General features: G+C 33.0%; 1 protein-coding gene across 3 annotated transcripts in view; it reads right to left on the bottom strand.

Moving 5' to 3' along the window:
• Positions 1-14,671, bottom strand: part of LOC106687556 (tyrosine-protein phosphatase non-receptor type 13) — a 471,405-nt gene that overhangs the window by 277,122 nt on the left and 179,612 nt on the right. The window contains exon 1 of one of the 3 annotated variants that reach the window (XM_067045200.1): positions 8,494-8,607. The exons of the other annotated variants lie outside the window; for them this stretch is intronic. Within the exon in view, the coding sequence (XP_066901301.1) occupies positions 8,494-8,536 (43 nt within the window). The 5' untranslated portion in view covers positions 8,537-8,607. Of the gene's footprint in view, positions 1-8,493; positions 8,608-14,671 lie in introns of those variants that run through there. 3 annotated transcript variants of the gene reach the window in all.

Raw genomic sequence — 14,671 nt, 5'->3', positions numbered from 1 at the left:
AAAAAAATATATTGCAATTATATATTAAATATGTAATATATGTGATATAAAACCCTAAGCCCAACATTTGTTTTATAAGAAAAAGAAATCATATTCGTTTTAATAGTGTAATTTGAATGGTGATTAAATTTCTTGCAATACAAAAAACAATTAATTCAGATTACTGTTTACGTAGTACAGGCTATTAAAATTTTACCTGTATTTTAAAAAAAATTGGAGAATCTAGACAGTTCTCGTTTTTTTTTTTTAAATGTTCATTATAACATTAAAGCTCATTTGAAAGATAGTTTTTTTTTTTTTTTATATTCTTTTTTATATTATTCAAGCAAACACATGTCATCACCGACAACACCGCCTTCAGCGGATACGGCAATCTATCTTACAATGCTATACTGGGAAAACAAGATGTTTTCAATTGCCGGCATATGTACATAATAATTTGTAATTTGTTTGTTTTATTTGTTTTGGAAGGTAGGAAAAAAAAAAGATAGTTAATTGCCTACATAAACCTATTGGACCAATGCTAGTAATGAAATATGACAGTTTTTGCATTCAGTAACTACTGGACCGATGTAAATACTGGTTTATTTAAAAAATGTGCCACAGAACGAAACATTGCTATTGGAAGGTTTAAAGCTTCTAAAATTCTCACTTTATTTAGTGGAATAAAATTTATGTACAACATTAAACATTATAGGCGCGCAGCCCAGAAAGTATGGATCTTTTTAAAGGTTATTTATTATATACCAATCGCTTTGTTTCTTTCTGAATAATAAGAAAAAAATATCACTTATTCTATTAAATGATTTAATACCTATAAAAATTATAAATATCTAAAGAAGCTTAAAGAAAGTAGGCCAACAAAATTTAAAGAAAAAAAAGTCATTTTGATTTTTAGCGTCTTATGAAATTCTTAAATGGCATTTTGCAAAGATATTAAAAATTAGATATTTTCAAAATTGATTTTTTTGTTTTTTTCCCCTGATGATGTCTCTTGCTCATATAATCTCAATAACTCCTCTGCACTATCTAAGTCCTATGTTACTATGACCGTTGGAAAGCTGAACGTCTGCTCTTCCAACCCATATCAACACAATTTAAACTCAATAAGGGTAAAATATAAAGGAGTTTTAAATAAATAAAAACTTTTCAAACATTTTATTCCAAGTTCACGGTTCTAATTGTTTTAATTAAGTCTGGTACATGAGGTTATTAAATAAAATCTATCCAGTACTATAATGCAAGTAAAATCACCAAGGAAAAATTGTTTGAAATCAGTGATCCCTTCACCATATCCTTCGAGTGTCTGTTTCATTAACCTAGTCGTTTGGTTAACTTGATACTTGAGAACTGACTGCACTTTAGGAGGTTGCAATTCCAACCGTTTAACATTCCTACAAATGAAACTTTGAGCTGTGTACCTTTATTTTCTGTAAGCGCAAAATGCTTAAAAATGATTTGCTTTGGTTTGATTTATAATAACTAAGATTGCAAATGCTGAACATTTAATACATTTTTAATTTTAAACGGCAAATACAACAATTGCTAACAAGCTTTCAATTAATCTATATTTATCCTTAAATTCCCCAGCATTGCTAGTTGGTTATAAAAGAGGTTTATACCATAAATTCAAAATTAAAAAAAAAACCAAAACTGATTTTTGGATATTGTCCTGGTACAGATTTGCATATTGGTTGAGAATGAACACATATTAGTGTTAAATAATGGAATTATTTAATAATACAAAAGTAAAAACTATTTTTTTTTAAATTAGTAATTAGAAACAAGCTTCTAGATCATTTAATAACAGACTAATTAACAAATAAATCAACGACTAGTGAATTAAATATAATTAATTGACATAACCTTTAAATGGCCGAATAATGTTTAAAATTATAACATTTATGGAGGCAGCTACACCTAATAATTTAAGAAAGTTACTACTCGTAAAATAATATTTTACGAATGATGTCAGAAAGTTAACATGAAATAGAAAGTTACAAGCAACAAATCCACTCGCATGTGATAACTGGAGCATGCGATAAAGAAAATCAATTAACATAATCAATATCCCGTAACGTTACATAAAGTAAATTGATAGAATGTATTATTTTAATCAGAGAAACATTTTTGAGAATGTAACTAGGTTATGTAAGCAAACTAAAAGTTACACCTTGCGGGCTAGAGAACGCCTTGAAAAGTAAAAGGTAGTATGTACTCAAGGGGAGTCGGCTATATTACAATAAAGGCATATAGTTTAAAATATTATTATAACTTTATTATATTGAATAATTTCTATTCGTTTCTTCCTTCTATCATTTTTCTTATTATCACGGGATCGTCTGTTTTAATAAATAAACACAGTTTAATTACTATCATATTTTATTATCATAGTCTCAAAATTTAATCTTAGTAGGAGTAGATTTCTCAATAATTAAACCCTCAACTTTACAGGTGAAGTAAAACGATTAATTTGAACTCTACATTAACTAAAGGAAAAATCCAATAAGACAAATGGGCACAATTCTCATCAGCTTTCTAATTTAAAAAGATTCATTTATTTTTCATTTTTATTGTTTCAAAATATATATGATATATACGACTTAATATAACAAGTGTGATAAATGAAAAGAAATAAAGTGCAATAATACTTAATTCGAAGTTAAAATATGTTTACCTAAAGCATTAGAAATATACAATAAAAGAGGAGAAATTATGGCAGGTGGGGCCTTTTATATTTGCCACAGAAGAAAAAAGAAAAAAAACTGCTACCCAGAAGCTAGAAATATGGTACTTTTTTTTGGAGTTTTGCAATTTTAGATTTGGCTGAGCGTACCCAATACATCTTGATGATTTTTCTGAATAATATTTTTTTTTTTAATTAAATCAAAATTCAAGAAGTGTAAGAGTGTACAATTACCGAATCCATGTCAATTCTAAAGAAGAAAAAGTTATGAGATTGAAATAAACAAAAAACTTTACCTTTGCACATCAAAATATATATAAATCTGACTCCACTAACATTCACCCAAGAATGTTGATAAATAAAATAAAAAATGTGTCAATAAAAAGCCCTAAAAATCTGGCACAATTTCGTTTCCTTTTACGGTACTTAGTAAAAAACATTGGTTGTTCTTATTGAAAAATTAATGTATTACCTAAAGTAGTAAATAAAATCATTCATTGTAGATGAATTTTTGACAAATTGCATTTAAGAAATATGTTAGTAACAAATCAACGTAGTTGTTTACTACTATACTAGTTAGTGTTACTATTATACTATAATGTATTTTTATTATAATATTATATATGTTGTCTTATTTTACAAAAAAAATCCTGTTTTTGTTTTTTTCTACTTCCATCAAATCACAACATACTACAATTATTTATAGTTTTCATTTCTGTCCGTACTTCGAAGCGTCATATACAATTTCTTCTTTTAATTAATGAGGGAAGTATTGTATTTTATACCCTCTGCTGGGATAAGCTTATACTTCAATTGGCTGTTGTAAAATACTTTATGGCTTCGTACACCGGTGTTGATATATAAATGAAACTCAAGCAGAAAAAGGGACTAAGGCTATTACAGAAGGTGCCATTATAAACTGGAGTGGAAAGCCGGCTGTGAAATAGATGTTTTTCAGATAGGTGATGTTTGCTCACTCGAAACAGGTGGCAAATGGGTCAGCCTTCCTAACTCAGTTACTCTTGGCTGCCTCTTCACAGTTCTGAGATAGGGGACTGGAATCATGATAAGATCTGTCTCTTCTATTTGTCTTGGAGCAAATTATATACCTCTCTACCTTGTAACTTTATTTTATTCTTACTTCTTTACAAACAGTGTTACGAGAGAAGAAAATGTCCAAGTGCATATGATTACATGCACGATGACATAAACTCGAGTTCTTTCTCCTTGCAGTCAGCGTCAGGCCGTATCAATTGAGAACAAGATAAAGCCAAGAGGTGGCAAAAATCAAATTGAAGATATGAAAATTCTATATGTAAAGAAAGGGACCTCAGGAAGTACGCAAGTGTGCCGAAGATTATCTGTACCAGTAGGATCTAAAACCGTTAATAATTGTTTTCATTAAATTTCACAATAACAGTTACTGCATAAGTTTTATATTTAAAATTAACGGATAACTGTAATGGAAGAATATTTTGAGAACTTGAAGAACTTTGGCCGCCCGAACCAGCCTTCTCCACACCTAACTTGAGCTACTGCTCTCCAGTTTGCTGCTTGCAGCTCTTTCGAATCTGTCTATCCATCTGGTTTTTGGCCTCCCACGTGGTCTCTTGAAAACTTTACTGACATTCATTTGTATGTAGAGTCGTCCTGATGGATTGCTTTGAGCCAAATGTATTCTTCTTCTCCACGTCCTTGGCTTCATTAGTGAGATATTGAGTGACCAGTCTCTGCAAGCAGCTCACTGTTAGTTCTTCTCCATATGTTAAGATTCTGATCCCAGATCGCTCCTGTAATTGTAGGAAGTACTTCCGTTCTCGATTCTGCACATCTGGGACTTGTTTCATAATAAAGTACAAACTAATACTATTAGTCTTGTAGATTTATCTTAATTCAATTACACAGACTTGTACAAAAGTAACTTGTAGTTTATTGCTTTTTAATTCCTGTAATATCACTAATATTCATCCCTATCATCAAAAAAATAAGTATTAGTATTATTGTCACATTAGTTTCTACACTAGTACTATCAACTAATACTATTAGCTTTCATTATGAAAGAGGCCCTTGGAGTTGGTTTCATTAAAAAAGATTCTTCTTCCTCTTTTACTGGCACAACAGACGCATGAGGCTACCCTTGGCCTGCTCAACGGTCACCAACCATCTCTCTCTATCTGTAAGGGTAATTGGGATCCTCAGTTGTCGCAGATCCCGCCTCACAGCATCCCTCCATCGGCCCTTCGGCCTACCACGTTGCCGCACACCATCCGGAACGTAACTGTACAGTTTATGAGCCACTCTTTCCTCGCTCATCCTCATTACATGGCCAAGCCATTTAAGCATCTGTATCGTTATGTACGAGGAGATGCTCCATTCCTAATAGAGCCCAAAAAGTTCACCATTTTTCCTTCTTCGCCAATTACCATTCTCCCGTACTGGCCCTAAGATTATCCTCAGAATTACTCTTTCAAACTTGTCTAGCAGGTTAATGCTTTTATTGCTTAGGATCCAAGTTTATTAAAAAAGATTACTCAATAAAAATTATTGAAACTTTAAATGAAAAATCTCTTAGAATAAAACATTACTTAAATTATGTTTATTTTAAAACGTTTCAAAAAGAATAGGATATAAAAACCTTTTAGAGTAACGGACCAGCGAGCACTACTATAAGATAAACTGGATGATAGCATGAAAGTGCAGACAGGTATAGCTTGGTAGATGATACTACATATTGGGGGAGTGAAGCCAGATTTATAACTGCAGTATCGTGACAGTTCTGTCTTACTATTCATAGCTTTATAAGTATCATTACGTGTTACGGCACTTCAGATCCAGTCGCGTTAAAGTCCGTTTTTACTCGGCGTCAGCTACGACATCAATGGTCGCAGCAACTACCATGGTGTACACGGCACGAAAGTTACTGCCACGATAACATTCACTAACGTAGAAGTACCGTATACCTATTAGATTTAACGCGATAAGTGTTAGTATCTGCCATCACTTAAGGTCCTTTTATATGACATTACTTTTTTATCAAAACTTATCTGAAACAACAAAAAATTACATTAGTACTCGCCACCTTGTAGATAACCTATAAATGTGCCCACAGGTAAAAAATGTTGAGGACGACTCAAGTAACCCCTGAATAGCAGATACTACAGTCGTGCATGTACTGACCGGCTCGGAAAATAATGAGCCCAGTTCAGAGACCGGTTTTGGCAGAGAATTTATTTTCTGTTATATAAGCCGCAGGGGACACTGATTACAACACGAAAGGATATAAACATTAGACGTAGACAGTTTATTCATCGAAAAACAACGGGCCAATTGGTGGCTAATAACAACTTATTTGAACCTTACAAATATAGAAAATTTTAGCGTATTGCACATCGTTATTATTGTAAAATAATAATTACAACCATAATCATCATGCTTCTATTAAATAGGAAGAACAACTTGCAATTGAGAGTGATGCATAGTTTATATTTATTCACCGCTATTCACGAGTCCAAAGAACAGTACTCGAGATATGAATGGACAGAAGAGTCATCATAATTCCTTGACAGTGACTCAAAATACCAAATTTGTAAAATGTTAAATGAGATTAATAATGCATTTATTTGCAATAAAAATGGCAATGGGTATTATTCAAAGTGTTCTAATAATGTATATATATTTTTTTGTATGTAGTAATATCTAAAAAGAATCATAATAGGTTAATAAAATTGAGAAATTGAAAAACAAAATAAATATTATGCTAAATTGTAGTTCGGTTGCTTAAATTATTTCGAAATCCTTTTTAGACTACATATCATTAGAAAAAAATCCATAAAAAAACTCAAATCCACTTACTAACCTACATAAATTATTGAGAGAAAATCCCACAACATCAAAAACTTTTTCACACTTTCAAAAGTTCAAATTATTAATGTGTAAATAACCCTAGTGGTTGAAACAGTTAAAACAAAATAAATAAATAAACTCCAAGAGACAGTTGATTATTTAGAATCAACAAAACTAAAGGAATATTAAAGGAAGTCATTTTGAAAATTCGTCATTCATGACCTACCAGATAATTTCAATGAGAATAAGACTTAACTGATGTCAAATATCGTTGCATTGTACATTAATACCATAGTTTAATCTGAATCTTTAAAACCATTTCGGAGAAAATTATCAAATCTTGAACTATTTTACCTACTTAACGATGGTGGAATTAGAACTTAATGAACTTGACTAGATTATGAGTAATCTCTTCCAGAACAAAAAAAAAATTTTAATTTCTTCCTTTTCTATTTGAAATCGGACCATGGTATATATGAAATTCTAAGTAGCAGGTAAGATGTAAAAACCTCCTGTGGCCCGCCGATCCAATTACATCCTGTAGAAAGGAGAAAGTGAATAAAAATGTTTAAAATTTCGAGGTTCTTTCAACTAAATTAAGTTTATTAAAAAATTTGGTATTTCTGTTTCCGTGAAAGAACTTTAATAGTTTTAGTTACACATTTTAACTTCTTTGCAACTTAAAATACATTCCACACGTTATACACAGAGTAAATAGTTTTATATTAATTACATAACCACAATACTATAAAGAAGAAAAATAATAATTTTAGGATAATAGGGCAATCAAAAATTTATTTTTATTTTTTTAAGCTAAACTTTTAAAAGGTTTTAAATCTAATAGAACTCAAGTTGAAATGATAACGGGTACTCTGGCCGAAGAATGTTTACAGGCTGTGACTGATAACGGACCAAACTTCAACTGTCCTCACGGAACACTTGTTCCTTTTAGATATAATAAAATTATTACTATACCATCAATAATTGAAGGACTAATCTTATTTTAATTATTTAGGTAACATAAAAAAAGGGTAAGTAGTTAAAATTAAAATAAATTACTGGTAAAACTTGTGTGACCTACTATTGAATTATTAAAGAAAAAGTATATTGAAATAAAGACGACAGACAATTGTTTTTTACAGAAGGAATACCCTTATTTATAAATTCAACAAGGGACTGAATATTTATTTTTATTAGGAATTCAAATTAGATAGTACATTGAACATTAAAAATGATATCGAAAATATCTTCAGGCTGGTTGGAATAACACACAAAACTTTGACACCAGCAATATATCCGCCGGAATATTATATCAACTATCATAGGATGACATAGGCGATAATTTTGTTGAATGATCAAACCTCGAAAATATCTTAAGAATCGATATGAACAAAAATCAACCATTTCAATCCTTATCTAGCACTTTCGGGACAAGAAACACATTTGTGAAAGTGTAAAATTAACGTTAAAATAATTTTGAAAGAGATTCCAAGTAACCTACCAAGATTGAGAAAAAATATCCGATTTACAATTTTACTTAATTATTTTTCTAGTTAAGACTTAGACCATAATCCGTTTTAGGGTAAATTTTTACATAACATCTATAAAAATGAAGCTATACCAATTTTGTTTTCAAATATATTTCATTTTAACCAAGATAACAAAGTTTATATGCAGTGGTTTAAAAAAAAAAAAAAGAAGTTTAATAGTAATATTATTATATTACTTAATGGTATTATAAATTTCTTTCAATAACGATTATTACATAAATGCACTTAATACTGGTTAAATTCTTCATGCAACGTCCTTGCGATAAGTAAGAATGCACAAATTTCACGATAAATGAGCTATTAACAACCGAAGGAAACATACACCAAGCACTCAGACCAAGAAATACACACACTCTCACTAAGCACACCAATCTCTTGAGGATACAGAGCGTTAAAGTCTCCGTGAAGACTCACCGAAGGGGTACAAGAAGCTGGTAGAGCTGCGGATACAGATCATGGCATCCTACGAGGCACAGGACACAGCACAGACTGAAGTGGCACCCCACTACCGCTCCTCTCCCACTCCTGTCTCCTTGCTGCAGGTCTCATTCATGGCTGAGGGAATGTTCTCGGCTGTGTCTGCTCGGCTCCAACAGTCACAGGGGCATTCATTCCGCATACAAGCACAAAACGATTCGAGCAATTTAAAAAAAAAAAAAAAAAAAAAAAAGAAAGTAAAATATGACAGTTAAATTCGATTTACAAAAAAAGATAGGACCATGAAGGATGAAATATTTTTTATCTTCATTGAAAAAGAAAAAACAAATTGGAAAACCGTTCATTGATCGTCTGTAATATGAAATAAAAGGAAGATGGTTTTGGTAAAAAAAAAAAAAAAAAAAAAAAAACTCAAATATTAGTTAACCTATTTCTTGTGAGCCAACATTTCGTCCCATTTTGCAAGGTTTTATCAAAGCTAACAACTAAAATAATGTGACAAAGTAAGAGAATACATAGCATGAAATAAAAGAAAACTAAGGTGTGGCTAAATATGATTTAAAATATGTGAAAATGTATATAAAAATTAACAAAGTAAATTAAATAAAATTAAAATAAAGATGGTGAAAAGTATAAATAAACAAAAATTACAAACAAATATAAGACAATAATTGAAAACGGAAATAATAACAACTAAAAAAAAAAATATGAAAATACTATACATGCTAATAAAAGAATTTATATATATGTATAAATAATTTACCGTATCATTTCAAATTATGAAGAAAATGGTCAGGGGTGCGGTAAAAAGAAAACAAATAATTTACAACTATTAATTTGCCAACGTTTCGTCCCATTTTGTAGAGCTTCATCAGGGCTGTTCTAGTTTAGAGATTTCGAAACAGTCTAGGCCTTATTTTTTTTTATCCTTTGATACACTATTGATAATTTTATGTAAGTATATTTGAATAATTTAATTACCCGATTCATAATAATACGAGTATTAAATTACATAGTTCATTAATTGAAGGGGTAAATAGATGAATGGATTATGTTAGAAATATTAAATTTTGAGAAAACAAGGTTCAGTATTTTTTGTTGGAGCTTGTTATGTTTTGAAGTGTACATAGCCCTTTCTATATTTAGGTATTTCAGTTATTAATTGGATTTTGAGGGTAAAGTACCTCACACTAGCTAGATAGACACCTAACCCCTTTATTCACACTAAAGATTCAAAACATAAAAAAATATTACATAGCTCCTTCATCCACTTACTCCTTCAATAATGAAAATAATATTACATTATTATTATTATTTTAGTATGTAAATATTTATCTAAAACTATTGTGACATTTGTTCTCAAAAATCATTGACAATGATCTAAGTATGAGGGGTTATGGAAAACTATTAAAGTAAAAATGTGCGATTCCTACATACTGGTACTGGTATTTGGTGGGAGGAACAAGTCCGGGAAGTGGGCCTAGTGGTCCTTTCTGCCAACCCCTGGCGGCTCCCTAGTTTGCCCCCGGGTACTAACCAAAGTGGGAGTGTCAAGATTCATTCTTCGGGACCGCCGAAAAGTCAATGTTTAACTGCCCCAGGTGGGAATCGAACCCACAATGTTCCGAACCTAGCGCACTGGGACCTGCGCCCCCAACCCGCACGGCTGTCACGTCCCTCGGTACGCACATAACACAACATTCATTTACCACCTACAAGATTAAGCCAGTAAATAAAACAACCCATTGGGAAACTATTTTAAAATCTAGTTGAAGAATTAATTATAGGTATCTTTATATCATATAAACCTAAGTCAAACTGTAATATACTGTAAGTAATAAGCCAAAACTGAAATTTGTCGTAAATGCCATGGAAACAAGAAAATATTTATAGTTGAACAAACTTCAAATATTTCCGGCTAAAACTTTAAGGATAATGACATGGTCCCATGAGATATGCTAGGTAACGCCCGTGGAGGGATAAGGGAGGGATCTTCTCTACTAACAATCAATATCAGTAACACGTTAGCCGGAGGAGAAGGTCCCCTACCCATGGGGACTGCGGTCTCTCATATCATATCCAATGTCATTACATCCCATTCAGTGGTTATAATAATTTCCATATACTGTTTAAAAAAAAATGAAACATTAACAAAAACAAAACCAAAATAATTGTAGTATAATCGAACAATTTCCATTTCTATGGAAGATAATTAAAGTAAAACAATTATAAATTATTATTTATTAATTAGGAGAGCGAGGTAGCACAGTATTAAGACACTGTACTATCAACTCAAAGGACCCGGGTTCGAATCCTGCTATGGCAGATAATTATTTATATTCTTAATATAGCCGTGAGTCAACCCTGTGGGGTTGGAAACTATCCGGGCATCACTCAGCCTCATAAAGTGGGGATCACCCCCCGCAAAAGCCCTTAATTGAGTAAAAATCTGGCGGTCGAGAGCAATTCTGACTAAATTACTTCCTTGAACAACCGTCGGCCTAGTAACAATACTTCCTTACAAAATATTTTACCCTTGACCCATCAACCCATGGCTTGTAGCAGTACAAATGTACTTATTTTATTCATTAATCAGCACATCAAAAGCAATAGGCTGCTGCCATCTTTGGGCAAGCGACGTAACTATTAGGAGTACTGAACTCCAGGGAGAAGAAAGTCCACAGGGACAGAAACATATTATTATTTTTTTTTTTTAAATATTAAACCAAAGACTAGCGGAGATAGTGAGAAGAAGTCGAACAGAAGTAAGATCTTCAATCCATATTTCGCAGAGAACTTATCATATATATCCAATCTAACCACATTACATAGCAACTCTTGACGAACACATGCTTAGGCACTATAAAAAATTTCATAAAAAATCACTAGGAGACCCTAACACAATCTTAAATGACTTCGTCGGCCATATTACAAATTGTAATTGTAATTGTAAAAATTATAAATTTCATACAACCGATGGTCGATATTTGACTAACCAATACTAAACAACATTGTACTCTATTCTGTCATAATACCATATATTCCTTTTTTTACTGCATATTATCAAGAATTAGAGACTTAATTTTAAATTTATAATGTTTAATTTATTTTATTCTCATCATACAGTCCATAGCACCCTTAGCCAGCAATAATAAACTGTTAATCAATTCTGATAATATCTTTAAAGACTGGATTTATCAGAAACAAATGATTTCATCCACTTTACTACAGACAGCCTTTGGGCTTATTTCTATAGCTGTCCCTAAGGACTAACAAGAACACTACCAAATCGTAATTTTCTTATTACAAATATATTATTTTCTATATTTCAGATCAAATTCACAAAGTAGAACTAATAGGACGAGAATATACCCGATGATCCATCGAAGACGTAGGAGAAGATGCCATAGCCAACAATAGTGGAAACAGCGAGTGCTAGCCCTAACGGAAGAACAATACCCCAGCTACCGCGGCCATTGTCACCCATTGGCCTATTCTTGGAGCAACTATATCACATTAAGCCCGCCAGGTCCCGCTAATAGCTAATTCTCTCTCCCTTTGTTCTTCGATTATTTTGGCAAACAGTGCACTGACAGGGATTCATTAACACTTAATAAAAACTTAATGTATATTTCAATAAATTAATTAGACAGCAGCCCAGTGAGGATTACTAGCTCAGCTTTTAGTGATAAAAATGTCTAGCTCAGCCAAAAACATTCCTGAGACTTTATTTTACATACAATATACATACATGGTAGAAACTATCTTAATTAAGTTTTTCAGTTTTCTATCGAGGACGATCGGATTTCATGACCATATCAAGTTATATTACCGTTTGAAAAATATATCTCCATAGAACTTACGTGTCAAAGGTCGTTATTTTTTCAAAGATAGCCAAATAACCGAGACAAATTAAAACAACACCGTTACCATCATATATTTATAACCAAATCATATTCTCTAAAATATACAATTAAATTTTAAAAAACAAGAACGGTAGTTTACACAATCTTATTCATTCAATCTTACCGCTGTGGATGAAAAGAATCAACAATCAGTGGCTGTCATTAGCGCAAACGTATTTTCCTTGACCCTGATGGTATCCATGGTATAAAATTCTATGGCTAGGTCAACCCCAATGTTTAAGGATAATTGGAAAAGGATAGAATGCCGAGCTTATAACTCCCTCAAATCTTTATATAATATACCTGATGATCTCCATTCCATCTTGCAGGATAACAAACATACCATATATAGACTTTTTAAGTTTCTATATCATTCCAAGCTCTACCATAAAATTTAATCAAATCCGGCCGGAAATATGAATCTGCTACAGAGATGTATTAACCCGTCTTCGGATGTACCGATGTGTCGCTGCTGCTGAAGTGATCTCGCTGTTGGGCACATTCTTACTGGGGTGCTCTGGAGTCTCACCGATTCTCTTCATGTGTACAGGAAATGATCAGGGAAGACTCCACAACAGTGATAAATTTGTGAAGTGTAAATTGTAATTGTTAACATGTAATGGTAATTGTGATTGTAAATTTCTCACTTTGTAATTTCAACTGCATTTGTATTTCAACTGTGTGAACATGCCAATTGTAATCGAATTTGTAAATCAAGTATAAATGGCCCGAGTGGTCGAAACACTTGAATAAATAAAAAAAAAAAGAAAAAAAAAAAGGAAAATTGGGTGTTAGTGTAGAAATTGTGCAGTATCAATTTCAGCGCAAATAGATTGTCGCAAAGTCCTTGCACTTGGAGAGTACCCTATCAATTCCTTCTTTATAACACGCCGGCACCATAGTGTCAAACATGAATTGATAAAGCTCTTTAAGGAAAGGAGTACACCTACTTTGACCTGGTCTACTGAATTGACGCCAACGGATATAGTTGTGTTCCCTAAGACCAGAGATACTCTGGTCTTGGATTGAACGGTGTGATTCGAAAAAGATGACCTCGATCAGGCGGGTTGAGTGGGAAGCGAAATAAAAGAAAAAATAAATCAATGAAAAATATTTCCCTTTTCAAAAAGATAAATTCCACGAGACCTACGGAGAGAGAGAGTTTACCGTGAGTGACATCCGATTAGAATCTCGCGGAACGATTCCAAATAGAACCAGGAGCTTTTTAGAAGGCTTGGGTGTAAACATTAAGGACATTACGATCTTGGCCGAAAATATAATTCTGGACTCCCGGGCATCATAGCCGGCAGAAAAGCAGGTTGATGACGATTCAGCGGAGGCCTCTCCTATGAGTCACAAAAGCTTCCCGGAGTGTGTCTTATAAGGCGGAGCAGTTTTAACTGGAGCTGCCTCTCGACCTCATTCTGCAAGAATACATGTTAAAAAATACATACATGAAAGAAGACTCAATAAGTCTGCCAGAAAATATTCGGACAAGAATTGGAGGATCTAGAGAAAATTGAAAATACCTTGCCCAGAAGGATACGATAGAAAGTGGGATCTTTATTTTATATCGTCATTTCTAACATACGATAGGTAGAGGGGAGCATTATCTAGAGTGTATCACTCTATTCCATCCACGGTGGGGAGTCCGGTACTCATTTCGAGGGACTAACACAGAAATATAAGTCGGCACCTAGCCGGATTCGAGCCTGCGCCGCTGCAGTTACGAGCCAGTCTAAGTTGGTTCTTTAGCTCGGATAGAGATATCTTGGAAGAGGAAGAGGAAGTACTTTCCCACCGTACGGGGACGATTAAAAGTAAAGTGGGTTCTCCCAAGCTACCGGATCTCCCAATTACAAACGGGGTATAGGGGTTTCTGAGCCAAAATTGATTGCCATGATGTCGACCCGCTATGCCCTTAATGTGGCATGCCAGGAACTGCTGAACATATAATAGTTGTTTGCACCGCCTTTAAGGAACTAAGTGCTTAACAGCTGAGACAAACCCGAATTATGTGTACGACTAAAATTGTTCAATAGGCCAAGCCAACTTTAACCTGGGTGATGAGGATCGGCTCCTGGAAGGCCACGAGGCAGAGGAAAAGCAGAAGAGGGATAACAACTTTCTGTTGAAACAAGTGCAAAAAAACAATCAATTGTTTTCTAAATTTTATTAATCAAACTGCAGCTACACCTCTGTATTGCCCGTCAGTGCTGCGCCAAATATATATATTTATATTTTTCAAA

Source organism: Halyomorpha halys, unplaced genomic scaffold, assembly GCF_000696795.3.
Source record: "Halyomorpha halys isolate HHAL.00 unplaced genomic scaffold, Hhal_1.1 Scaffold979.1, whole genome shotgun sequence".
Classification (NCBI taxonomy): domain Eukaryota; kingdom Metazoa; phylum Arthropoda; class Insecta; order Hemiptera; family Pentatomidae; genus Halyomorpha; species Halyomorpha halys.
This window is presented reverse-complemented; position numbering and strand designations above follow the sequence as displayed.